This window comes from Equus asinus, chromosome 4 (assembly GCF_041296235.1).
Source record: "Equus asinus isolate D_3611 breed Donkey chromosome 4, EquAss-T2T_v2, whole genome shotgun sequence".
NCBI classification, from domain to species: domain Eukaryota; kingdom Metazoa; phylum Chordata; class Mammalia; order Perissodactyla; family Equidae; genus Equus; species Equus asinus.
The window spans coordinates 134,464,105-134,491,062 of record NC_091793.1 but is presented as its reverse complement, the minus strand read 5'-3'; the positions used below and the strand labels follow the sequence as shown (position 1 = coordinate 134,491,062).

Below are 26,958 nucleotides of genomic sequence, written 5' to 3'. Positions count from 1 at the left end.
CTACTCAACGGTGTTAAGTGGGATAATAAATGTGAAGCATTTATGTGGTATCTGTTCATTGTAAACACTAAATAAATAGTAAGTGATATTATTATTAGAATTCAGTTCTTCTGACTTCCGGACCAGAATTCCTTCTTTGTACTACGCGGTCTCGTGCCATCCTTGTCAAGTCTTTTGCATGCCTGTGCAGTTCCTTATTTATTAGTTCTGTTGTGATATCTTCATGGAAGTTTGTATGAATGATACTAAGGAAGTTATTTGACTTCGCAGTTTCCATACATATAAAATAGGATAAAACTAACTGGGCTCCAGGCCAGCTGATCTAACAGAAAGACTCCTAAGTAGAGTGGCTTACGCAGGATAGGAGCTGATTTCTCCTTCACGTAACAGTCCTGAGGTGGGCAATACAGAACCGGGAGGATAGTCTGCCATCCTCAACATGGGACTCTCATCTCTAGGTTCAAAGAGGCTTCCCCGGTTCTTATATTTTCTCAGGCAGACAAATGGGACGAGAAGGTGCACGCCTGATCCTTTCAAAATTAAGACCAGGAGTAGCACCCATCACTTCTCTCATTTTATTGCCCAAACTTAGTCATGTGGTCACACCTAGCAGCCAGCGGAGCTGTGAGATGTAGGCTTCAGCTGGGCAGTCGTGTGAGAGGAAAAAGAAGGTGAACAATATTAGATGAAAGCCTGACGTTTGTCACAAGCTCCTTACTGTGTGTTACAGCCGTGGGAGTTGCTGTTAATATCAGTGCTGATATTTCTGACGATCTGTCTGCCCCACTTTTCACAGAGGAGCGTAGAAAATCTCTTCCCTCAAAACAGTTTGGTTCTTGGCTTGTGATTCAAAAGTAGTTTAGAGGCAAGGCGGTGGCTGGTGGTGATAAAAAGAGTGATAAAGAATTACTAATGTGAAACAGAGCTGGAAAATGAGGGGGAGGAGCCATGAAGCAACTGAGAAACGGTTTGCAGATGCAGAGGGAGGGAACAAACAAGGAAGTGCTGTGCTGCAATGTGAAATCTGGCAGCTGCTCTGACCACTTGGGGGTTCCATTCCCTTCCCTGAGGAGATGCCCATCCAGCACAGGGCTGACCTGGAGCCCCTGGACACTTGCTCAGTCTGGAAAAGGCTTCAGGACATCAGTCCAAGATTGGATCTGAAAAACGTTTTCTGAAAAGCTGGAAAGCAGTTTCACGTATTTCTCTCAAGCAGATAGTAATTTCTAGAACGTTAGCACCCTCTTGGCCTACTTTGGGGCCACCTAAGTGGGATCAGCCCAGTTTGTGAGATGCTAGGTGTCCAGGCTCTGGGAGAAAACGATTGGGATGGGAAAATCCAGGCAAAGATTCGAGGGACTATGCCCTGGGGCTGGGACTCCAATAGCTGGGGGACTCTCTGTGCCATTTCCATTAACAGAAGAAGGCCTGATGGTGACCTCCTCTGGAAGCTCTCTCAGATTCAGTCTTTCCTCCCCATTCTCACCGCTACTGTTCTGGGGTCAGCCCTCAGGATTCTGTGACAGGCTTCTCATCCTGCTTTCCTTCTAACTTGTCCCCCTGCCACTTGCCTTTTGTTCCTCAAAGCTCTCCAGCGTATTGTCGCCATGATAACTCCCCCAAATGCTTTTCGTTATGAGCCTCCTTTACCTTAGAATTTACCAAGTGGCGTTAGTAGGGTTGTTTTACGTTTCTTTTTGTTGTTGTTGCTCCTGGAGTTTTTCTTACCTATACTTTTAAATGCCTCTAAATAAACATGCATGATTTGCGTAGTAATGAAAAGATGAAATCAGTTTTAAATGCTTCAAAGTTGGGAGGGGAGCAACGGTGACTCTCATTTCTTCTTCATCAAGTCTGCATCCTTTTTGGCAATATTTGGGGCCTCCGTAAATAGTCCTACTCTAGCTACCAAACGTGCTCTCCCTCAGTTCCTCAATCCAGGCTGTAATAGTGTCCTCGCAGCACCAAGCTTCTGCTCCTGGCAAACCCTGTTCGCCCAGCCCACTGAAGTCTTAGGCTTCTTTCCAGAGCTAGTTAAAATTTCACCTTCCTGGACTATTTTAACTCTTAAACTTCTCTATCCCTTCTATGACGTTGTATTTGTCTGTACCACACCCCTTGGAAAATCCGTGATGCCCTTTTAGCTCTTGCCACCTATTTCACCTGAGTGAATCTTGTCTCTTCAATGAATTCCAAGTTCTTTGAGGACAAGAGTGAGCTCTTATAAATTCCCACCTATTCTCATACCATCTAGCATAGTTCTAAACACATAATAGGTAATCTATTGATAATTATATTTTGAGAACTTTAGCCACATCTTAGCTGAATGATTTAATATGTGTCAAACCACTGTGTCCACTTTCCTACAAAATATTTGACGGAGGATTTCATAGGGATGGTAATCATGAATACAAAGAAATAAAAAGCTAATGGGAGGATTTGGGGCATCAGTAACAAGCTGACTATGTGGGCTTGGAAAATGTCGCCTTTGCCCTGACTTGCCAGCCAATCACCCTCATGTGACTCCTGTCGGCTGTTCTGACCCCTACCCTGGTGAGACCATCTTATGTCTTTAGCAGATTGTGAACTTCATTGTCTACACCAGGTTCCTTCCCCCGCCATTGTGGACAGCTCTGTTCATTTGTCTCAGTTCCATCAGCATCAGAGGTACCCCTTTCTCCAAGAAACAGGCCTAAATGTCATAGGTGAGATGGTGATCACACCTCCTCTGAGCTTGAATTTCTAAATAGGCTACTCCTCTGTGGTTGTCACTCCAGAACAACAACTTGTGTCATTGTACACTTGGCTGTAAAATCTGTTTGCTTACCCATGTATTTCGTCCGTCGTCTGTGTGGTCAAGCAGGAGGTGGTTCTGTTAACAGTTGATCTTAGATTGGAAGTTCTGAGAGGGTGCACAGGATGTCATTTTTTAATGTGCCTGGAGCAGTTCCTGGCCTGAAAGCACACTTCAAAATGATTGCTAAATGGTGCCTTTAAACAAGGTCATATGCAGAAAATCTCATCTCTGACTTCTCACTATTAGGCTCATGGCAGAACTAGATAGAAGGTCCCAGTAGCTCAGATCTTCTGGTTGATCCCCACTCCTAATTAGCTGTGTGACCTTGTGCCAATTATTTAACCTTTCTGAACTCACTTTTGAAAGTGAAATGCAGATGAGAATAGTATCTATCTCATAGTATTGTTTTAGGATTAAATGAGACAATGCATGTAAAGTGCCTAGTAACATTCATAGCTATTATTTTTGTAGGTGTTTTCATTATTCCTTGAGATGGAGGGTAGCTGAGCAATAGATGAACCAGAAGCTTCTCAGTATATTGGTTGAATTGAAATGGTCCTTTGACCTGTGTTTTGAGGTCCCGGATGTCAGCAGAAGCCTGAGCCTTTCAGCCAATCCAGTTGGGTGGCTATTCTCCAGATCCATCCCCTTTTTCTTTTCCTTCTTCCTTTCCTAGGACTAAAAATATCTATAGAAGCAATAAAAACAAATGGCTGTTTTTCAGGACGGGGGGGAAGAGTGAGGGAGTGAATACCTCCGGCTCCATAGTTCGGCTTTAGTTTATAATAACCCAAAGAGCCCGAGGGTTTTCATCTCAGGACCGGGGTTCCCTGGATGTTGGTGGCGTCTTCCCTTAAGCTGCAGTAGAAAATTGATTGGTAAAAAGCAATCAATTTGTGTTTGGTTTGTGGGAGTGGACACGGTCTGCAAGGTCATTGAAATTTTATTGTTTGAATGTTTCCAACTGATGTAAATATCTAGGCAGAGCTCACAAAGGACAAAACATTGAATCAAAGAGACAACCAGATAGAACAGCGTCTTGGGTGTTTCCCTTCTGACATTCTCTTCCTGGGCCTCACAACTCTGCATTTTAATACCCACATCTCAAGTCAAAGACAACGGTAGGCCAGGCATCTGAGGAGCCTGCCAGCCTGCCTGACTTGGCTTAGTGCGTGGACTTCAAGAAATCATTCGGGAGAGACACAAAGCCGCAGGAGGGAGAAGTGGGTCTTTGGCGGTAACTCCTACAATCTGCTCTGCTTTTGCTAAAGCCTGGAGACACAGCTCCTTTGAGGCTTCAAGCAGAGTCCCCTAGTTTTGCGACTGGTCTTCCAGGTAAGTGAAGAGAATGGCTTGGCATTGTGGCTTCTGAACGCTCTGCTTTTTCACTGCCCCCTTCTGGGGCGGCGGGTGCTCTCAGTGGAGCCAGAAGAACACAGCGCAGGGAAGAATCTGACAACAATGAGAACAGCATAGGAATTTAAAACTAAATGGAGACTACTGCTCAACCCAGGAGGGTATAACCATTTTCTTTCATAAAATCATTTTAATAGAGAGGAAAATGGCAATATTTTATTTCTTTGTTAACACCAAAAAACCAATATTAGTCTCTGTGCAGTTTAATGCAGAAGACAGAGAGATGTTTCTCAAAGTAGGCCTAGGGGCTTCTCACTATTTGGTATGACCCCCTGTGTCCCCATAGCAAGAGTCAAAGAGCAGAGGGCACAGCCTCTGAGTCTCTTTTTTTGTACCCTGAGCTGATGTATTATCACATCTCTGGGATCGTATGAGGAAAATTCTCCCGACCGAGCACAGCCCTGTATGGAAGGCTTTGAAATGGCCTCTGGGCAGATAGTCCTGGGCATCTCTGCCCAGCTCACCCAGCTGAGGGGGCTCTGGTAAAGAGGAAGAAAGAGTACAAAATAGCTAAGGAAAAGGTTCTAGAGAGATGCTAATAAAATTCAGAAAAACGTCATTGGGGATGAAGTAATATAAAGTTCTTCACGTTATTTTATCGAAAAAAAAAATGGATCTAAGAAAACATTGTGATCTGACCTCCAACTTGTCTACCTTCAGTGATTTGTGGTAGAAATTAAGAGAAAAAGAGAGAGATGATTGAATCAGCAATTCCCACATCAGAATAATATAGTGAACACCTTCAAAGTTTTTACTATGAAAGCAGTAAAAAAGGAGTAAAAGTGCTTACTAGGAGCTGTTGTAAGCAACTTACATGGAGTATTTCATTTAATCCTCACAATTTTATGAGACAGCTGTTGGTGTTATACCCATTTGACACATAAGGACAATGAGGCTCAGAGAGGTCAATTACTCTCCCCAGGTTTACACTGCTAGTAAGTGGCAAAGACAGAATTGACTTATCCTGTAGGTTTAAAATCCTGAAGCATAATGCTTCATTCCCCCAATATTTACAGAAATATTTATTTCTGTAAGAAAAAGCCTCTTATTTAGGAATTTTTGACAGTCATTAAAGTTTCCATTGCAGGAAGATGGGTACTATTGCTTAAATAACTCTAATCTTTTAAAAAGAGAGTTGTTTTGTGCACCAGCTCCAAGAACACACCTGCATAACCTGTTTAAAAGTGGTCACCGTTCTCCTTTCCTCTCCATCATACCTCCCTACCCAGCATCTGCTGCACCACCAGCCTTCCTTGGGGTAAGGAGAGACATGCAGGCAATGTTCCAGATCCTTTTTCATGGACCTCCCCATCCAGTTTCTCTTAGAGAATGCCTAGAATCTAGGCTCGGGGTGTCGGGGGTGCTGCCTAGCGTTAAATGAACCCCATGTTCTGGAAGCACGCCCCTCTTCTGGGGGTTGGGAGGGAGAAGCTCCCTTCACCGTATCCTTCCACCCACTCCCACAGACACAAGGCCACAAGGTGGAGGAAAGTCAACTTACCTTAGTGAGCAGGGATTTCCTAGATCATAGTGCTAAACCCAGAGGATTGAGCTAAATGAATAGAAAGCTCTGGAAGGCAAAGATCTTCAGTTCTTCTTGGTGTAGGGGGAGGGAACAGGAAAACCAAAGTAGCTAATCTGCAGTGTGTTTAGAATGCCTTATAGTAAATCTGTCCTATTACGCAGTGCAGCTCACCCATACGGAGTGTGGAGGGAGAGGAAGTCTGAGGTTTGTTTTTGTTCGTATAGTTTCAGCTTTGCTGTAGATGCTGTTGTGTGTGGTAATTCCTAGGCAGATGTTACAATGCAGAGTTTCTCCAGGTGGTTTAGTTAGCATTTTTAACAGGACTTGGATTAAAAGTCTTTCTCCTTAAAAACCGGTTCAGTGATTGAGGCTGAAAGGAGCCTGGCTTTGAAATCCTCTCCTACAAAACCAAAGACAATCAGAGCTGCCTTATTTTCTTTATTGCCCTGAGTCGGCTGCGAACCACCACAGGTTTAGGCCATAGGAAGCTCTCAGACCCCCCAGGTAGGAAGTCACTCCAGCCCACAGACCATGGAGATCCCTTGTGAGATCCACAGCAACTTCCAATCTTTGGGGACACTGCAAGCTTACAGGGCCCTTAAGCGGGACTTACGGGGTTGGGTTTGAAAGCAGAGGTGCCTCTTCTGTTTCCTTCTCGGAGAACCCCCTGTTCCTCCTGCTCTTGTTGTATATAGGCTAACTGAAAACCTGGTGCTTTTTGACTTCTAAAAGGTTGAAAGTGGAAGGGCAAATAAACCGACAGGCCGAGGGAGAGGCAGGTTGATCAGCTGAGTGGCCTCAACGTCAATCTATTAGGAATTTCTGTAAGCAATGCCTCTGAATTGTCAATTTTATCAAATATAATTTTTTTTGCATGTGTGTGAGTAAGTATTGCACATCTTAGCCAGCCTATGCTTTTCCTTCTTCTCCCCAATTCCCAAAAGACTTTGAAGAAGGGAAATCAATAAATCAATTGGTACTTTGTCCAATACCCATTTCAATGACATCACAGCACCATTTGCTAAAGATCAGACATTAGTTACGGAAAGAGACTGAGACATTTTCATTTGATAATGTATCTCTTTGCCTTTGTGAACCAGATACAGAAAGGAATAGTGGAGTGTCCTTGTAAATAATAATTTTTGTGTTGATCTTATCAAAAAGTAAAAAGAGGGTAATTATGGAGAGAATGATAAACTATCATTTACATCTCAGGGTTTATTACAAAGCCAGTGGGGAGTGTTTTTTAGGCTTATCCTGTAATATTTCATTCAAAAAGTTTCCCCTACTGTGGCTAAATCAACTTCTTAGAAATTAGACCTTTTTAAATCTGATTTTAGAAATGTAAATATTCTTTCCTCTTAGTTTTTAAAAATGACACCAGAGGGGCTGGCCCGGTGGTGTAGCAGTTAAGTTCGTATGTTCTGCTTGGGCGGCCCAGGTTGGCCAGTTCGGATCCCGGGTTCGGACATGGCACCGCTTGGCATGCCATGCTGTGGTAGGCGTCCCACATATAAAGTAGCGGAAGATGGGCATGGATGTTAGCTCAGGGCCAGTCTTCCTCAGCAAAAAGAGGAGGATTGGCAGCAGATGTTAGCTCAGGGCTAATCTTCCTCAAAAAAAAAAATGACAGCAGAATTTAACGCTTAAAAATCTATAAACGAACACTTAAATGCCCTGAATAAGCTCTGATTTTTGTAGAAAAATTACACAATTTGGAAGAATACCTTGATAATGCCAACAATCCTGTGGTTTTTCTTCTGTTTCGTTCATTCATTCATGTATTTGCACGTATCTGATGTTCTTAAGTTGATATAAAACAATACAAATTTTTGTTTAGTCTTTCCTCCAAAAGCTTCAATACTATATGTAACTTCATTTCTAAAATTCAGCCTCCTTTTGAGCCAAATGTAGTACTCTTTTCACACAGACGTTGCAAATTTTGTTATTATTAAAAGAGCATGCCTTACTAAGAACCCTAAAACATGTGGAAACACGATAATAACTACAAGGATAATGACAACAGTAAAATGCATTTCTAGTGCCCCATAGTCGAAACTGGACTAGACTGAGGGTCCGGAGAGGAGAGTTCCAGTCTCAGCTGGTATCCAGGGGCTGTCTCACCTGAAGTGTGATTCTTTGCCTCCACTCAGCTTAAGTTCCTCGCCAGCAAACTACATCAGTTGAGCTAGATGGTCTTTAAGTTTCCTTCCAAGTGTGAAATTCTTTGCTTTTGTAATTCTCTGTGGAGAGACTTTAAGGACTCGGCCTTAAGAGAGCTCTCATGAGTTGGGGCTTGCTCTGGAAGGACGAGTTTCTGTAGAAGGAGGGCTTGCATGTTTCATCTGTGGGAGTAGCGAGCCGGAAGTCTCCGGCCCTTCAGCACAGGTGTGCTGCTGCGCCGGGCCCTTTGGGGGGGGGGGGTGCCCTGTGGGGTCACAGTCCGCCTAGCTGCTTTCCCCTTGACCCTGGGTTAGGGTTGCTCTCTCAACATTGGCCATCTCTTAAAATGAAAGCTGCGGAACCTTTATTGAGCACATAGAGTCAGAAAGGGAGAGGAGTGGTCGGTGATCCGGCAGCAAAGCCAGCTGGTCTCCTCTGAGCTCCTATTTTGTGCTGGGACCATCTGAAACTCCTGGAAATAAATGACTCGGAAACACAGTGAGAAGGGATTAGATCATCTAAAATTTTTAAAATAAGCCTCAAAATTTGTGGAATTAAGAGGAATTCTTAATCACTGGTGTTAAGAGGCATGGGCAAAGGAGGTGATCTCCTTACCTACCAATTTTCCTAACTATATTTGGACCTAAAGAATGCACTTAGGTCTCGCGTAGCTTCTTTGCGATGCAACAGCCGGGAACGAGGAGCCGGCTCGGCCCTGTGTTCCCTTCTCTGCTGGCCGCACGCACCTGGAGGGCAGGTGAGGAGGCCGCCCACGTTCTGCGTTCCGGGTGGCTGCTGGCAGCAGGGCCGACCTGAGGCCTGGAGCCGGGCTGGCCTGGTGCCCGCGGCGGCTCACCCTACCGGGAGTCCGGGGCAGCGCCGGTAGCCCGGCCCAGGGTGGCACAGCCGCCTCCCTGCCGCCGGTTCCTCCGTGGCTTCGCGGGTGGGATCAGCGAGCTGCCGCCGGCGGGATCGGCCAGCACAGGGCGGAAGCGCTCGGCCGGGGTAGCAAGCATTTTCCTGCACCAGCAATTAGCTGCGAATAAACATCTGAACTGGCGGCTCTGTAAACCGAGTGCCCGCTGCGCGCCTCTAACGGGCGGGGCCGCGGGGTTGGGGGTGGGGGGAACGGGAGAGTGGAGGGAAAGATACGAGGCCCGGGAAGGAGGGGGCGTGTGTGTGCAGGGAGGTGCCCCAACAAGCGCTCCCCGAGTTCAGAGGCTTCTTAAATTACGAACAAAGTCAGGGCAGATCCCTGGAGAGGTAACCGACCGTCCCCGTTACACGGCGCCCTTTTTCCTGGCCTGGGATCCGCGCGCGCTGCAGGTAGTCAGCACAACCCACCCAGATTCCAGATGCCCTCGGAGACCCGGACCCGGGGAGTGAGCGCCTCCGCGAGGCGCAGCCACTTTGAACCCATCGGCCCTGATACAACCGATGGTTAATCGGGCCTTCGAGTGTCTCAAGTCCAGGTGAGCAGAAGAGTGCCCAAGCCCCTGGTCCCCGCCTTCGGGACTTCTCTCTCCCAGGTCTTCGGTCTGAGTAGCGCCCCAAAGGCTTTTCCTTTGGGAATGAAAGACGCAGCGCGAATTCATTTCAAAGCGGGAGGATGCTTGCACGTGCTCCGGAATGCGGGCTCCTTTAGAGTTGCGCGGCTCAGCGTTCCGGCGAGGCGAGGATGCATTTTGGACGCGCAGGTTTGGCGATGCGCACTCTGCTAGGCCTGAACGGCCATCAGTTCTGCCAAGTGGGCGCTGCCCTGAGTACCCACGGGCGAGGTGGGTGGATAGGGCACAGAATACTCAAGACCGCTCACCTGGGATGCCAAATTTGCAAAGTCTCGCCCAAGCCGTGGGGTATTTTATGTAGGATAAGCCGCTGGAATATAGCAGTCATACACCTAACTAACAAAGATATGGACATGAAAAGCATGGTAGGAGATAAAGGGGCGAAGGTTTGACCCGCCACGGAGCATCTTGCCCTTGCCTCCTTCTCCGCAGGCCAAGGGCCGTCGTGGAGGCAGTGCGAGGCGCAGTAGGTGTCACCAGACTGCAGCGGGCTCCGCTGTTGGGACCCCCTCTCCCGACCCAGGCAGAAACTCGCCAGCCTCGGCGCAGCTTGGGGCCTCGGTACCGCACCTTGGCGTCCACGCCCAAGGCAGGTCTAATCTAAGGGCCGGAGTGGGTGTCTGCAGCCGGACTCAAGCCGCAGACCAATCTCCAAGGAGTCGGGGAAAGGAGGCCAATGCTGTGGGCGTTGCGGGTTGCTTCCCAGGAAGTCTCGGGCAGGGGCTGCGACCTGTGAGTAGAGAAGTCCCTCAGCTGCCTTTCCTGTGTGGGGCTCTCAGGGGTCAAGGGCGCCGCGGGAGACCGTAACAGCTTTCTCGAGTCTCCCGCGCTTTCTTGCCCACCTGGGCTGAGCTGGAGGCGGAAGGGCTGATGTCTTCCTAGGAGCACACTCTCGGGTTCCCAGCCCGGGTGTCCTGGGCTGGGGGCGCTGAGAGGGAGATGGCTGGGAGGAGGAAGGGAGTCCTTTCCCGCCTGCTTCTCTCCTTCTTCCTTTTCAGAACAGCCAGGGATTTGGCAGCTGGGCTGTTACAGACAGCCTTTCTAAACTCCCTTCCCACCCCACCCCTAGTTTTTCTTGAAAGTGTTGCAGTACCCCCCCCCCACCTTTCTTTAATGTGCTCCTCTCCCCATTTTCTCGGAAAACGTGAGTAGTGTATGTGAAAGGCGCCTAACCCCGCGTCTGTAGCAGAGCCGCGAGCTCAGTGAGTGGGGAGGGGGCTTCGCTGAAGAGTTTGCTGTTTCTAAAGTTGCTGACACCCGCTGCAAAGGAGCTCGGCTTCTTGGCCAGTGAGACACCGAGCCGGGGGCACCCAGGCTGTGTGCACCTCTGGCGGGCAGGGTCTGGCCTCCCAGTACCCAGGCTCGAGGCCCTCGGCTCCGCCAGCGGCCAGGACCAGGTTCCTAAAGCAGAGATAAATCAGACAAGTAATCTCGCTCCTTTTTCCTCTCCCGCCCCGCTTTTTCTATTTTTCTTTTTGTAGACGGGCTAAGTAATAGGCAGGTGGCCCGAAGCTGCGATGTAGCAGTTCTGAGCGATCCAGGGCTGGCATTGCCCTCCTGGATTTAGGAACCGTCTGGGGGCGGAGGAGGGTCAAAGCGACATCCGCTTCTTTCGGACTAGGACACGGTGTCCTTCCCGCAGGCGGCGGGCGGGAAGAGCGCGGAGCAGAGCGCTCCCCGGGATGGCTCTTTGAGCAGGTAATTCTGTGGCGGGATTGAGAGCTGGTGACTGACACGCTCTGTGATGGCAGCCAGGCCGGGCAGCGCCCTTTCCGGTTATCAAGATGATTAACCTCTGGGCCTTCCCTCTGGTGGGATCCCCGCTCCCCCTTCGGCGTCCGCTCGCAGGGATTAGGGGGCGCTCCTTTCACAGGAGGACCCGAGGGTCGCGGCCTGAGCCTGCCGCACCTCCGCCAGTCTTTCCTCCGCGCCGGGCTGGGGGCAGGGGGCGGCACGCAGACCCGGCTCTTCTGGTCGCCCACCTCGCCGAGTCAGGTTCACCGGGCCGGTCCCCCGCGGTCCCCCGGGTCACCTCCCCCCGCAACCACTTGTCTGAAACTTACCAGATTCCAACCTTAAGGCAGGAAAAAAAGTGTTTCATATACAAACCGATCAGGGTATTTGCAGATAATTGCGAATGTCAAATACTCGGGCGTGATGACAAAGTGCAGAGATTGCCAGGGCCCGAGCTCCGCCTGAGGGGCGGGGGCTGCTGGCCGGGCTCCCGGGCCACCTCGCGCCTGCTCAGAGGAGGGGAGGGGGCCGTCGGCCGGGGTGCCCAGAGCCCATTTAACAGATGAGGCTGTTCCTTCGACCCCTCCGCGTGGGGCTGGTTCACGCACTGCTTCACTGCGTCCACACCCGCCCTCACGAGAAGGGAAGGAGGCGCGAGGGGGACATGGCGACGGCCCATCTCCCCCCCCACACACCCCCCACACGCACGCTGCAACACCCGGGGCAAGTGCGCACAGAGGCGGCTTCCTGGGCCTCGGCTGGACCCCAGGCCCAAAGCAAATGCCCTGTCAGCTAGTGTTCCCAGAGCTAACACCCTCTGCTGCCTGGCACAGGGGGGATGGGCAAGTCACAGGCCACTTTGGGGCCAACTGCTGCACCCTTCTAGCGCCAGGAGTAGTCCTCCATAGAAATAAAAACAAAATTTTTAAAAAACAAACAAGACCCCCTCCCCCGGCACTCGACCCTCCAACCCAATCCTCCTACCCTGGTTGCAGGAGGCCGACGGGGGTGGGGTGCCTCGGGAGCCGCAGCACAGACAGCCGGCCAGAGCCGACCCGGCAAGGCCTGGGCGACAGCAAAGGTGGCTGCTCCGAGCAGCTTTCAGGACAACTCCTCTGGGACCCCCCGCAAACATACTCAGAATGTTTCAAGAGCCCCAAATCCTAAAAAAAGAAAAAGATAAGAGTTACCCCTTCTTGGCTTCCAAATCTACTGAAAACCGAGGGGGTCGATTATCGACGGTGTGATGAAGTTAGAGGCAGGTCTGCAGCTTCCTGGGGGAGGAGAGTGGGGACGGGGCGCTGGCCCGGGGGGCTGGAGGTGGAGACCGAGAGGAGCACCCACCGCAATGCCGCGTGGTAGCGAGTACCGCTGCCCACATGGCCTTGGCCCTTGAGTCCTGGGTCCTAGGACAAGGTCAGGGGTGGGCAGGAGGCTGAGAGATCTTGACACTACAGCCCCCTTCCCCTCCTGAGGGCCTAAGAAGTGGCAGGAACACTTCCGAAGCCCGGAGGGTGGGGAGGGGACAAGTGCGTGCGCGGGTGCTACCGAGCTGCCGAGGGAAGACAGTCCGGAGAGCACTTTGGGACGTCTGTCGCGTGTGCCTGTCCCTGACCCTCAGTCCCCCCTCCCCCCTTGAGTGCCTGAAGTCAGCGTATCCCTGGAAGCCCTTAAAGTTTTACACTCCAATTGTCTGAGGTTTCCAATGATGACAAATTAGAAAAACGCTTCGGCTGCAGCCCAGCACCTAAGTCTGCGTTGGGGGAGGGGCGACTACTGGAAGCACGGCTGGGGAAAGGAGAGCCTCACCCCTGCCGCGCTCTCCGCCACTCCAACAGCTGCGCCGGCGACGGGCCGGGACGAAGGCCTGGGGCTGGGGGCGCTTAGGCAGCGGGAAAGCCGGACGCGCAGAAGCCGGGCGCCTGGCTCCTAGCTCGGGGCCCCTGGGAGCGCTCTGGGCGTGCAACCTCACGCCCGTACCAGGAAGGCCTGGGTCTTGCTGGAAGACCCGACTGCAGGTCGCCAGGGACGAGCAGGGCAGCGAGTTCTGCAGGGGACTCGCCCAGGTCCAGAGGCCCCTATAGACCGGTAACAACGTCTGTCCCCAGCCTGGGCGGCCAACCGGGGCCCCACAAGTGCAAGATGTGATTCTATTTGACTTTCCAAATCAAAATGCATTGATTGGGGCCCAAAGAGTTCACGGCACATAACTATCTTAATTAAACCTGCTATAAACAGACAAATCACTTTTCCTCTTGCACATAGAGCTCTGGGAGATCGTATAGGGTCTGGCAGAAGCCAGGCTTAGGGGATTCTTTTTTTTAAAAAAAGGATTGTGGATGAGGCAAAGAGAAAAAGAGTAAAATTGGGGTTTCCATGACCTCAGAAAATAGCTTAAGTGAAACCAAAACATGGGATAGCAGGGAGCTAATGGAGAGGAGGGTGCTTAAAAGCCAGAGGACAACCTGGGTTCACAGAGCAGCTCCGTCTGGGACCTGCAGCCCAGGGTGAGACCTGCAGCTGAAGGGCAAGGAAGGAAGGGGAGGCCCCGAGTTGTTTGGGGGAGGTGAGGTGCCCATCACTGAGGCTCTGGGTTACTCTCCACAGCCCTGCACTTTGCTTCTCAATCCTGCCATCTTTCCCTGCCCCTGTTCTCGACGTCCTGGCGCTGGGAGGACAGCGCCTGCGAGGACGCGTCCTCCCTTAACATGGGCAGCTTAGGGGACAAGGGGCTGCAGCTGTGAGTGCCCTGAGCGCGTGGCCACTGCGGCGGGGCGCTGGGAGCCTGGTGACCGCAAGACTGGGGAGGATGGGTGGGAACAGGAACCCTTCCGGGAGCAGATGGGAAGGAACGTTGTCTGAAACCCTGTGGGAAAGCGGGAAACGGGGAGTATACACCCGCAACTCAAGGTTCGCTCGCTCTGCAGCCAAGCTGCGACCTCGGGGCGGATCTCCAGAAGGGAGAGGGTGCCCTCAAGCCCGCGGGTGCAGACTAGACGATGGGGATGCGCTGAGAAGGGTCAGCAAGACGCCCTTTTCCGCCGGAATGTGCAAAGGGCTGGGTCTACCTCCGAATAACTCTGGGCCTCCGGAAGTTAACTGGCAGAAGGCAACCCTCGGCTGACTTTAGATGTCAGCCTAAAACAAGACGGACTAAGGAAAGCTCATCAATTTTCTAACTAAAAGTGGAAAGGAAAAGTTCTTCATAGTACGTAAACACTGAAGATAGGAGCGCACAGGTTTGGGTGTGTTCCTGGGAACTTCAGAAGACAGCTTTCCCCCTCCCACTCTTGGTTTGCACACTTGAATTCTTATCGTTTTTCGTTGACTAGCTTCTGACCCCAACAATAATCCGGTTCAGAAATACTCTTCATTTCGTTAGGCTGACATTGGCAGGCACTAGTTATGTTGTATGTGGTAGGGAATTTAAGATCAAGCAAATTTTAGCATTTAAAAAGTCCTTTAAAAGATTTTTTTACTTCCATACAGCAGAAATGAAAAAATATATATTGCTATGATTGGAGAGAAACATGCGTAGGTTGCCTTTAGATTTCTGAGATTTTGTATAGGCGCTAATGGCACTGTGGACACTACCGAACTGACTATTGGCAGTTATTATTCATGGAAGGTCTTATATTTTTAAATTGAGGCATGGTTCCCACATGGAAAAAATTCTTTATTGCTAAGAACAGGCTTTCAAAAAATTAGAAAAGCAAAACAAAAATTTAGAATGCATTATAATATAGAAGTCTTTACTGAAAACAACCGATAGCACTACACTCCAGGAGTTGAAGTCAAAATGTAGTGAAAGTTAATTCAAATGCAAATTATTAGGGAAGAACTGCAAATGTCTTCGTCACCTCCAAAGGGAAAAATCTTTAGAACTCCCCCTCGTCTTGAATTATACTTGTATTGTGAGACTTGAATTGTCAACACTTGTATCCTCTGAAATAACGACAGTTCACCTTTCAAAATTCTTCACCGCAGAGCGACAATGATGACTGTTCTCCAGGCGAAGGACTTTTGAAACAACTTCTCTCATACACTCACACTCACACTCCCCACACAAACGCACACACATTTGCCGGTTTTTTTAAACGTTGCCTCTGAATGAGAGAGAGAGAAGAGGGAACGAGAGAGACTGGGAACTCGAGCTTAGGTAACCAACAAGCCCAATTACTAGGCTTTATTGATACTAAAAGGAAAAGTTCCCCTCGTAAAATTTCTCTGAGCTTATTAGTTATTTAAATCAGCCCAGGGCTGGCCGAGCGACGCCGAGGGCACGGCTGGAGGCTCCTGGAGGCGAGCGGAGCGTCCGCGCTCTGTCCCGCCGCCCCTGGCCGGCCGCTTGGCACCGGGGGCAACGGCAGGCGCGGCCGCCGAGGTGAGCCGCCTGGCAGGGTGCCGGGCCCGGCACGCCGGGAGACAGCTCCGCGTGGCCCAGGGGTGTGAGCATCTGGAAGGGAACAGGTCGCAGCCCACGACGCGGGCGTGGTGGAGAGGCCCCGCGCGGCGAGCGCCGCACAGCCGCCGGCCGCCGCGCCACCGGGCCTGGGCCGCCGGGCGCCGCGCGTGGGAGCGCTCGGGCGTCCAGGGCTCGCTCCTGTTTCGTTGGGGCTGCGAGCTTCGTAATGGGGTGGGCACCAGGTGAATTGACACCTTTCTAGGTCGTTGTCCATTTCGATAGCTGGCAGTCCCGAACTGTGTGTGGATGTGTGCGCGCGTGTGACCAGTGGGTTTATTTACAGTAAGCCCCTACCTACCCCCTGGAGTCCTCTAAGCCCGACGTGGGGCTCTCTAGTCCTCTCGTCGCTCCGGGCGGCGCGAGGTGATGTGGGGCTGGGCCGGGCTTGGCCGCGGGGCCGGGAGGCAAGGCAGCGCGGGGTGGGGAAGAGCCCAGCCCCAGACGCCGCTGTCACAGCCGCCTGGGCCTTAGCCCGGGGGTCAAGCTTTGACAGACTAAGAGGGTGTCCGTGGGGTTTCGCGAAACCGAGACAACAGGCGAGTCGCCGGCCCGGGAGGCCCTCTAGGTTCCCCGCCACTCTGGACGGGTTCGGACTGCGGGATAGTCGGCCACCCGCTTCGTCTTCGGTCCCAGCGGGTACCGGGACCTTGGGCCCGCAGCATGCGTCCTCGCGCACTCTGGCGCGGTTCGAGACCGGCGGCGGCCCAGAGCTGCGAAGCGCTCCCAGAACCGCTCTGGCTTGGGCCACCTCGGCCCCGGCTTCCCGGGCTCGCTCGCCCTGCTAGGGGTGGCGCGAAGTGGACGGCGCAGGCTGGCCTGCCTGGAGTCTGGGTGCAGGTGGGGCGCCGTGGCCTGGACTTCCCATGTGTGCTTTTCATTACGAGGGGTTGGGACAAACGGAGGGCGCCTCTGTTTTGCCTGCCGGGCGCGTGTTTGTGTTAGGTGGTCCGTTTGTCCCCCAGGCTGGGCACCTGCCCATCCCCCGCAGCATCTTTAACCCGAAGACTGGAGGCGACGCGGAAGGGCCGGTTCCCGGACGCGGCCGACTGAACGGGCGGCGCAGGTTTCGGCCGCAGCCCACGCGGTGGCGCTGTCGGGAGAGGACGCCGAGGCTCGGGTCTGGGACCCGGGCAGTGACCCGGGCTCAGGGGTGACGGGGCCGTGACGACGAGTCGAGGCCACGGGGTTCTTCGCCGCCACCTTGGGCCCGGGGCTTGGAGATGGCACCGACCAACTCCGCCTCGCGCGGTGTTTCCGGATAGAAAAGGCGGCGGGTCCGGAGCGCGACTCCCCCTCCAGCAGGGGCGGGGAGGCGGCGGTGGCTGCTTTGGCGTTTCGTTTTCTTTCCCCCTTCGCCTTGTTCTCCCGGTCGTTTAAAGTCGATTTCTATGTTAAAAAACTAGATTAGCAGGGCAGTCATTCTCTCGCTGCGCTGCTGCACGGGAAGATCCAGCTATTAAGCTCCCGAGTCTGGAAAAGAAGGAGGGATCGGGGAGCCCGGGGGCGTTGTCCCGCGTCGCTGGAGGAGTGCTCGGAGCCCGCAGGCCCTCCGCCTTCCCGGGCCTCCCAGCCCGCGGCCGTGACCAGAGCACATCCTCATCTTCCCCACCACGACTCCCCTAGTTTCGAAACCTGTCCTCTCGCTTTCCTCACTCGAGGCAGGCAGTACCCGCTCCCGACGCCCTCTCCCGTCCCCTACATCTGGGCCCCCGGGACAGAAAGCTCCCATCGTCGCCTGAGGCAGCGCCCAGGCCCACCGTCGCGCGTCTCCTCGAGCCCTCTGGGCCTCTGCATTGTCTGTTCCCGGGACCCCCGATCCTCCAGGCTCCTGGGTACTCGGCTCACCATCTAACGCCGACTAGTTGCACCACCCTTCCCCAAGCAGTCGTCTCCCCGAGACGCATCTCTTTGTCCGGGCCGCAGGAGCTCGTTCGCTTGAGGATGGGAGCAGGACCTCCACCGCCCCTACCTTAGGCGGCCCGACGGCTTCCTCGCCGCTCCGCCCCCGCCCAGACCCCCCGAGCCGCTGGGGGAGCCAAGAGTAATTTATCTTTGCCCGGCGCGGGTTGGGGTTTGTCCGGCTCTGATGCCAACGAGAAAGGCGTGCGGATAACGGAGTAAGTGTCCCCCGCCCCTGCGCCCCGGTCAGTCTCCAGACGCCCCGGAGCAGTCTGGGAAGGGGCTCGAGCCCACTCTAGTCGAGCTGTCTTTTAGGCGCGTTCCCCTCGGGGCGTTCTGGCCCCGGGCCCTGGGCCCCCCGGCACATCCAATTTCCAATCCAAGCCCGGTGCAGTAATGCGGTCCGCGAAAATGTTGGTCGCCCAACTCTCCCCGGACAGTCCGCGGCGGAAATTGGCTTCAGAGCTGGCGTGGGCTTCATGTGAAAGAAAGGAGTCCCTCCCGCCCTCCTCTCGCCCCCAGCAGAGCAAGCCCGGGGCGGGGGGGTGGGGGGAGAGGCAGGCCCGCGTGGGTTCCCAGGAGCCGTCGAAGGCTTTTGACGCTCGCGATTCGCGTAGAGTTTTCCCCGTGCGCGCGGGAGCGAAGGGAACACGCGGCACAACTCTCCCGTGTTCCCTAGGAGGCAGCGCACTGCCGGGAGGGCCTCTTTGCCTGGGTGACCCGACTTGAAATCCAGGGAGCCTGGCGATGGATGATGGGCCTTCAGAGGCCCGAGTGGCCGGGCCGAGAGCCAGAGTAGCACGCGCGCCCCCGGCACCCTACGCCCGGGTCGTAGGGCCTAGGCCGTCCCGCGCCGGCACTGGGGGAGGAAGGGTGGCCAGAGTTGAGAGCCAGCGCGGCAAAAACCTCGGTGTCCAGAAACAGAAATCAAGAAATGTGGTCATTAAAAGTGCAGGCCGTAAAAGAAAGGAGAAGAAAGGCCTGACAAGAGATAGAGAGAAAAGTGGAGAACGTAAGAAATAGGAAAACACATGCCTATTTAAGCCCAGCGTACAAAGATCCGTTGATTTTTAAAATAACAAATCTCAGTGTGATTATGAAAGACAAGCGACCTTTGACTAAATAGTATATGAAAAAAAATTGGGGGTGGGGGAGGAAGGGAGAAAAACTGTTCAGTAGATTCCCGACAAAAACGTCAGTGACTAGCAAGCTGAGGGATAAAACTGTCCCCCAGTGTGAACTTTATGCTTTAAGCGCTGGAGCAAACTATCACGTAATGCGCAAAAATGCGTTTTGGATCAAATTATTTTTTTAAAAAAACCCAAACGTAATTAAAACCAATTCTTTTCTTGAGTGTGATTTTGTTTAAAAAATGTTTGGAAATAAACCACTTGAGCAATATAAAACGAAACCAAACAAAACTTTTGAATCATCATAATTTATTTACTGTTTAAAAAGCAGAAAATCCTAGCAAAAGGTAAAAATGTTATTTAAAATTTCTTATTTTCAAAATTAAACATGCTGAAAAGGATCACTTACTTCAGTTGAAATAAAGTCAATACGAAAATTGTGCAGTGAAAAGCTTATGTAATTTGAAACAGAAAAGGCCTTTATTAGGGACAAAACTCAAGGAAAAAAACCTCACGCCAGACATATATCACAAAACTTTCTAGGATTCTCCTTTTGTAAATCCAAAGAAATTTGTAAAAAGTGTCACTAAGCATAAATCTACAAAAAATCCAAAATACATTTCTGGTAATAATTCACAGTATCCGATATTCTCATCTATGTTAAATGCAATTTTAAATAATTTGAGTTCTTTTGCCCAAAATGATAGAATTGTTCACTACCAAAAACAGACAAGAGGGAACTCCAATGAGGAGAAAAATCAATGAATTTAAAAGGGTGCAGAATCTGAAAACAAACTAGTCCCAATGTACATTTAATTGTACTTAATTGTATACTTTATTTAAATCGTCCTTCTCAGAGGTTTAATAATTTAGAATCAATAGTTCTCTTCAAAACATAATAAAATATTTACACTTTATAAAATATTAACCGATTAACAATACGGCTGTGTTGTTTATGAGTGTAACTGAAGTCCCGTAATCATGCTGTTGACACAAGCCTGGGAGGTTCGCGAAGAGATCCTTCGCAAAATGTAAATGAAGATCTTCAGACAGCGGTGTTTATAAAATAGCTCATTAATGACTTATGATTGAATCGCTCCAACCATTCGCATCATCAGATATAATAATAGTGACGAATCAGACAGGAAAGATCCTGGCTAAACCATTTGCATTTTTTTCCAGAAGTACTGAGGTCCTAATATCACCAATTCTTCTAAGTTCCTGGACATTGATCCGGAGGAGGATTCTGCAGTTCAACACCAAGGTAAGGAAAGAAACAGCATTATTATCGTTGTGAAGATATTAATAAGAAATGCGCCTTTCCCCATTTTGGAAACGGGCTCAAACTTTGACAGCGGCAGCTGGTTTTTGCAACACCCCCTTCCCATACCGACGTGATATTACAGGTTAAAAAAAAAGTTTGTCGATCAAACTTACAGTTTGTTTGTTTGCAGCCAAAAACCTTTTAGCTACCACCACGAGTTGATTCACTTGAGCCACTTTGTTCTCACAGACTTCGAATTGAGCATTTTCTCTAACCCGCTCGTTTAGGGGAGCCTGGGGGATGGGGTTTGGGGAATAAAAAAACAGGGGGAAAAAAACGCTGCCTAAATCTCCAGGGTGGCTCTTTGAAGGGTTACTATCCTGCTGGCTTCCTTTCTCGGCTGGGCTCCGACCGCCTCCCGGGTCGCCCGGGGCTCCTTTGGAACTTGGTGGGCGGCGCCTGGGTGCGGGGTTCTCCGGGATCTAGGCGCTGAGACTTAGGCCGGGGGCAAATTTTGCTTCTGGGACCCCTTCTCTTCTAGAGGCTCCCCCGCCTCCCAGGTCCCTGCCTTTGAGCGGGTGGCCGCGTGCACGCCGACCACCGGGTGGGTGCGGCGAGTGGACGGCAGCCTGGCCCGAGCACACTAGGCTGGCGCGGCTTCCCGCTGTCCCTGCGCCGGACCAGGATTTCCAGACTTGCCCCCCGAGCGCGTTTCCCGGAGCCGAATTTAGTTTGGCCCTCTGGCGCCGCCGTACAGTCAACGCTTCTTAAGGGGGACCGGTGGTTCAGGCGGCGAGAGGGTGGGGAGTCCTCGGGGTCCAGGGGACTAGGAAGGAGAGCCGAGGTGTGCGGGAGGGACAGGCGGTGCCGCCTGCTGAGGGGACTTCATCGGCCTCAAGGCGGGCGGGGACGCGTCCACATTTTCCCGCCCCAGGTCGGGACCGCGAATGTCAGCCGGCGCCCCGAGCGTCTCGCGGGGGCCCGCGGCGCCTGTCCACGTGCTTCTGTTTAAGGAGGTCCCGCGCCCGAGGAGGACCTCCGGGACAAAAGCGCGGCCCGAGCCCGGTCCGCTCGGCTAGCGCCCGCGCCACCTTAAATGGGCACGGCGGCCAGCGCTGGGCTGCGGGCGGCTTTGCCGCGGGAGTGGGCAAAAGTTTGTGGTTCGGTGACGCCTCCGCGGGACCCGCTGGGGACGCCCCCGCGCGGCCTCCCCCGGGAAGGGGAAGCCGGGTCCCCACCGCCCAGCCCTCCCCACGCTCCAAGCCCAGGGCTCGAGCCGCCTGGGGTCCCAGGAGTGCCAGCCCCGCAGCCGGAGGACAGGCGGCCCCACCGCCCTCGCCGCCACCGCGTCACGGCCTCCAGGCGGCCCCGGCCCCGCTGCTCGAGATGTCGCCGGCGCCGCCAGGGCTCCAGGGACGTCGTCCAGGGATGTCCCCCGCCCCGCGCCCCCCGCGCAGCTCCCGCTCCTGTGCCACCCGCAGCCCGGCGGGCAGGGCCGGTGCTCCTGCCATTTGGGACAGCCGGGCTATTGTTCGGGACCCGCGGCCGCGCCGGCTCTGAGCGAGAAGCGGCCTTCCCCGCGCGGGCGGCGGCGCGGCGGGCCCGGACGGCCGGCTCCGCGCCGAGGGGGAGCTCGCAGGCACCGGGAAAAGTTGCTCGGAGGGGCGGAGGCGGTGGGTGGTGGGCGGAGGCGGTGGGTGGGGGAGGCGATAGCCCTCCTATCTCCAAAGTCGAAAGTACTCGGCGCAGTTGGCAGCACCGGGAGCCGAGGCAGCGCGGCCGCCTCCTGCGCGTCGGTCTGCGCCTCCGCCGGGAGACAGGCAGCCAGCTCCTGCCTCGTCGCCTCCGCCTCCGCGCCGGGACGAGCGCGCCTAGGGGCTGGGCGAGGCAGCCGCGCCCTGGACCCGCCACGAGGAGGAGGACCAGACCCCGGGCCCCGGCGCCCGCCGGCACCCGGGCGCACCCACCCACCGGCCGCGGCCAGCGCCCCGCGCGGCACCCGGTTCGCTGCCATCGGTCCTCCGCCGCCCTGCGCGCGCGGTGCTCGCCACACCGCTCTCCCACCGCCGGCTCTCCTCTTCCTTCTCCTCCCTCCTCCCTGCCTCCCACCCACCCCTCGCCTGTCCCTCTGCATCCTCCGCAGCCCCGCCGCTGTTGGGTCGCCGGGCTCACAGCGATTGATTGATTGATGTTTAATTTCCTGCCAGGCGGGGCCCCCCTTCCCCCGCAACCTCCCCAGCCCTCCTCCCCGCCCCCCACTCTCCTCCTTCATTGCGGTGGACCAGTCTGGCTTGGGTTTAGATCTTTCCCCCCCAACCCTCATCCCGAAATAACCCAGAGACTTCCCCTACCCCCACCCCAAATTATTATTTTGAAGGCGCTAGATCTGGGGACGGAAAGGGGGAGGGGGAGAAATCGGAAACCGAGGACAACCCAAAAGGACTCACTTTGCCTGATGACTCAACGCAACTAATAATCATCTCCCTCTCAGTGTGTCTCTCTCTGCGGCTTGTCAGTGAGTCCGGCTCTGGCTGCTGGCGGCGGCGGCCAAGAGGGGAGAGGCTGGAGGTGACAGCTTGGGCAGCCGCCGCGATTCCTCCCGCGCGCGGTCCCGGGTCCCTGCGCCTTCTCGGCTCTCGGTGGCACCGGCCCTACGGCTCCGGCCGCGCCTCCTCGCGAGCTAGCAGCCCCGCGAAGCGGCAGCCCCGGCCCGCCTCCGCCGCCTCCCAGCTCTCAGCCCTTTCTCTCCAGAACGGGTCTCCTTCCCGAAGGTGTGAAAAGGCTTTTTCAGCCTCCTTCTCTTCTCCCCTCCTCCGCCGTCCCCTCCCCCTGCTCGCTCGGGTGCCCCTTTGGAGGAGCCCTCCTTTCCCTCTCCTCCTCCTCCCCCTACCCCACCCCCTCCCCAATCATCATCATCATAACAACCATCTCCGCACTAGAAGACACCCTGACCCAGGACCTTAAACGTTAGGACCTGGGGAAGAGGAGAGGGGAAGGAGTAAAGAGAAAGGAAGACTAGGAGAACACTGCAAGGCAAAGCACCAGAAACTTTCCACCCTGGATTCTCTACTTTTGCTCCATGGACAGAGCCCCAGCCAGCCAAGTTACAGACAGACCGTGAGCAGTAAGTACGCGGGGCGAGGGCTCCCGCGCCCCGCTCGGGAGTTCGGGGAAGCCCCGGGTCTGGCTGCGTCCCCTCCAGGCAGCTCTCGCCCTCCGGGACAGCGCAGCCGGGAATGCGGGCGGAATCTTCCCTGCAGCCCTCCCGCGGCGTCTCCGCATCTCTCGCATCTCTCCTCTCCCCTCTGCCACCCCCACCTTGTCTCCTCGAGCTGTGGCGACGCGGCTTCTCCCACGGCGAGAGCGCCCGCGAGGATTCGCAGCGCACTTTGTTGTGCCGGGTCCCTGCTTCTTGGGGATGTCAGTGACAATGTGAGCGCCGTTTCCTAAGGTGTTTCCCCCTCCTTCTCCGTCGCCCCAAAATCCAGGGGTGCCGAGATCTGCGGGTTCCTTGAGGAGCGCGCTGCCAGCCAAACGACCCACAGGAAAACTTTTTGGAGAGATTTTAAAATTGGGGTTGATAAAGGCTGCTCCTGAACGTAATAATTGAAATGCTCTTTTGCTTTTGTGTTTTATGCTGAAGAGTTTTTAAAAAATCACTTAGGATCGGATGAAGATAAGAACGTTCTAAAATAGTAGCCCCCCCGCCCTTGTGTTGAAGGTTCTTCTGGAGGTGGTTGTGATGAATACTTCCAAGTGTTTTTGGATACTTATGATGTGGAATTAGGGTTGATTTTGTGTAAAGTGTGTATGTGTCTCAAGACGTGCTGGGTAAAGGTAAAGAGCGGGAATTCGAGGGGTCCTTCTGCCAGGCCGTCGGCTCCTGCCCCGCCATTCACGGCGCCTTCAGCATGCGGTTAATCGGTTTCTTAGGGTCTTGTGTACATCCCCCACCCCCTCCTCGAGTGGGTGAGATAGCTTTTTCTGAAGTTCACTTCTTCCGCAACCCTGACCCCCAGACGGCGAGGCTGTCGCACCCGAGAACGGTTTATGCCCACCCCGTCCCAATGAATGGGCCACCTCTGGGCGCCCTTGGGCGCGGGCCGGCCGTCGTCACCGAGGGCTAACTCCTGGGGAGCAGGGACTGGGCAGAGTCGCAGCACCCTAAGCTCTGGGCTTCCTTTGGGCCGCCCAGGGTAAGGTGGGGACCGGCTTCCCGGCTCGGGCCCCTCGGGCAGCGTGGGAGGAAGTTTGTGTGGCTTTGGTGCAGCGCTCTGCCACTGGCCTGAACGTCTATCACGTGTGTGAGCGGTTTTCCCTCTTTTTTTTTTCCCTCCCCCTTCCCTCCCCCCCGCCCCCTCCCTAGGTCCCTGCGCGTTTTATTGCGACCTGCCGGTGGGAACTTTGTCTCCGAGTCGGAGCAGCATGGAGCGGCGGAGCGAGAGCCCGTGTCTGCGGGACAGCCCCGACCGGCGGAGCGGCAGCCCCGACGTCAAGGGGCCTCCCCCGGCGAAGGTGGCCCGGCTGGAGCAGAACGGCAGCCCCATGGGAGCCCGCGGGAGGCCCAACGGCGCCGTGGCCAAGGCCGTGGGAGGTAACAGCCCCGAGCGGGAGGCGCGAGGCCCGCGGCCCGGCGATAATGGCCCGGGTGTCAGGGTTCAGGTTGATTAGGCGCTGTCGCGGTGTAGGATTACAGGAAGTGAGCTCCAGGTTGCCAAATAATGCCCCTGTCGCCTCTCATCTGCAACTGGTAGCTTCATCTCGAGTTGAAACAAGAAAGTGGTTTACCCAGAGGGTGGCATTTTTTGGGCACTTTGCCACTGTGTGCTGAGGTGTTGGCAGGTTTATGTCACAGCCAGCTAACTGTTTCTAGATTTTCCTAGAGAGCTTTTAGTGATTTAACTCCTTTGCCTTGCCTCAGAGTGTCTGTAGTAGGGATGAAGTCTAGGGGCGTTCGCGTTGGTGGATTAGTCTTTCACGCTCAGGCTGGCCCAGGGGCCCGAGTGCCGGTGTCACTTTTGAGGTAGGACAGGGCTGAGACAATGAGTAACAACTGGAAACGTTCCCTGCCACATTTCCAGGGGCAAATAAAGAATCACCACGAATCTGTCAGCCGCGAGAGGCTTTAATGCTACTGTTTCCTATGGAGATTAAAGGCATATGCATTCGGAACTTTGTTATGAATTATAGCAAGACAGGTACAAAGAACGTAGTAGTCCTTCTGGCTCCATGCTGTTTCCCTTTCCAAGAATTTAATATTATTTACAGAAAATCTTTTGTCATTTTTGCTATTTAAACAACTGCTTTCTTTTAAAGTGGTTAAGAAAAGTAATTTTATAAAATAAAGATATGAGAAATTTACACATTTAACTATTTTGAGGTTCATGTGCCACTTGTTTAGTTTTTTTTACATATAAAATGCACAATTCTACATGGCATTAATTTTTTGTGTGTTTGAGATAAATCACTAGTTAAAATTTTTTTACTTCTGAAGGATTTTTTTTCTCTAATATTTTCAGCGGTAGCCTATTTAATATAGTTCTTTATATTAGCCTGCCTGAAATGATATAAAACCCTGGCAAAACCTAGTGATAAGCTCCAATCCCATGTTCTAAATAGTCATAGTATGTATTTCGAAGTAAATACTTAACTCTATATGTCCACTCCCTTTTAAGAAGTTAAAAACACACATTTTATAAAATAACACATTTTTAGTTTTCCTTATTTTGCTATTACTATTTCTTAATGGTGGACATTCAGGATGATTTGTCTTAGTTCCTTATATTAATCACCTCCCCTGAGAAGCACTCATTCTTGCAATTTCTAAAGCTTTAAAAAAATTATTTGGCCATAGATTGTGCCTTATGTGTCTTCCATTTGAGGGACGTGAGGATATACTTTAAGGAAGCAAAGAGCACTTGGTAGTTCGGTGACCCACTTTTTCAGAGTGGGCTTTATTAATGTGTTGTCTTGAGACTGGAGCAATCCCTTAGGACTTTTCGTATCGTTTAGTATATAAATATAAGAAAGAAAAATATGAGGTGAATATGATGGAGCCAAATGTGAGACAATATAAGTGCTGATAATGTTTGATTGAAAACCTTTTGGAAATCCTTGGAGGGGATGTGTTCTTAAAGTGGCCTGAGGCATCAAGAAAAAGCTTGGACTTAAAATTTCACTTTCTTTCTGAAGACCTAATAAAATTCACTAAATTGAAAAGACTCTCTGAACATTTTAGAATGTAATTGTTAACAATTGTGCTTCCCTAAAACAAGTTGTATTTTTTCTTTCTATATTGTATTGAACTATGAAAGAAACTACCTGGTTTTGTTGACCAGGGGTACCTTGAGTGTAAAACAGTGGTCGCTTTTCATATTTTCTGAGACTTTAATTCACATTTGACCACTTATTATAAATTTGATGTAAACTAAAATTCTTAAGTCTTGGTAAGGAATAGTAGATTTGTTTCAACAAGCTGCTTTAGTCACTTTTTCTGAGCTTTAACTTAATTTAGTAATATCAGAGTTCTTATTAGCTGCTTCCCAAACTGAAAATAGAGATGATATTATTTTGTCTCAATAAGTACCATTTATGATACTTAATAGTAAAGTGGTGAAAATAGTTTGCATATGATAGATTTTTAAAGATTCTTTTTAAAAGAAACATTTTGCTATATATAGCATAATAGATTGTTTGGAAAGATTTTAACTTTGAAAGCTTTAAAATATAATAACGTGGAACATAAAAATTTTGGTAGTACAAAGTTTTCTTATTGAATGTTAATGATTATTTTGTGGGTTTAAGTTTATGTAGTTTCCAAGTGTACATTAAGATATTAATAATTTCATTTCTTTGTAGCTTTTAATCATGTATATAAATTGGAGAAAGGCAAAGCCTTTAAAAAATCCACATTCTAAATTCTAAAATATTTTTAAAATATATTTCCTGTTAGCAGTTCTTTATAGCAGAAAGACTTTTTTTTTTGAAACATAAGGTA

The 26,958-nt window shown here is 52.2% G+C and overlaps 1 protein-coding gene and 2 long non-coding RNA genes across 12 annotated transcripts in view; 1 reads left to right on the top strand and 2 right to left on the bottom strand.

Annotated features, from left to right (window-relative positions):
• The first annotated feature begins 3,743 nt into the window (after positions 1-3,743).
• The window catches only part of SATB2 (SATB homeobox 2), a 196,416-nt gene continuing 173,201 nt past the window's right edge, over positions 3,744-26,958 (top strand). The window contains exons 1-3 of one of the 9 annotated variants that reach the window (XM_070508300.1): positions 3,745-4,132; positions 19,880-19,961; positions 24,328-24,555. In XM_070508300.1, the coding sequence (XP_070364401.1) occupies positions 24,387-24,555 (169 nt within the window). In that variant the 5' untranslated portion in view covers positions 3,745-4,132; positions 19,880-19,961; positions 24,328-24,386. Of the gene's footprint in view, positions 4,133-9,158; positions 9,374-10,106; positions 10,202-14,901; positions 15,588-15,624; positions 17,786-19,865; positions 19,962-22,285; positions 22,733-22,872; positions 23,086-24,327; positions 24,556-26,958 lie in introns of those variants that run through there. The other 8 variants (XM_070508301.1, XM_070508305.1, XM_070508302.1 and 5 more) reach the window with 8 other exon arrangements.
• Positions 10,076-12,804, bottom strand: LOC139045140 (uncharacterized). Of its 2 annotated transcripts, none has more exons than XR_011502967.1 (3): positions 12,548-12,804; positions 12,188-12,366; positions 10,076-10,199 (listed from the first exon to the last, which is right to left on the bottom strand). It is a non-coding gene; the product is annotated as an uncharacterized lncRNA (long non-coding RNA). The 2 variants fall into 2 exon arrangements; XR_011502966.1 differs by lacking the exon at positions 10,076-10,199 and adding an exon at positions 10,214-10,870.
• LOC139045139 (uncharacterized) lies at positions 19,805-22,543 on the bottom strand. The gene is made up of 3 exons (XR_011502965.1): positions 22,409-22,543; positions 20,135-20,254; positions 19,805-19,943 (listed from the first exon to the last, which is right to left on the bottom strand). It is a non-coding gene; the product is annotated as an uncharacterized lncRNA (long non-coding RNA).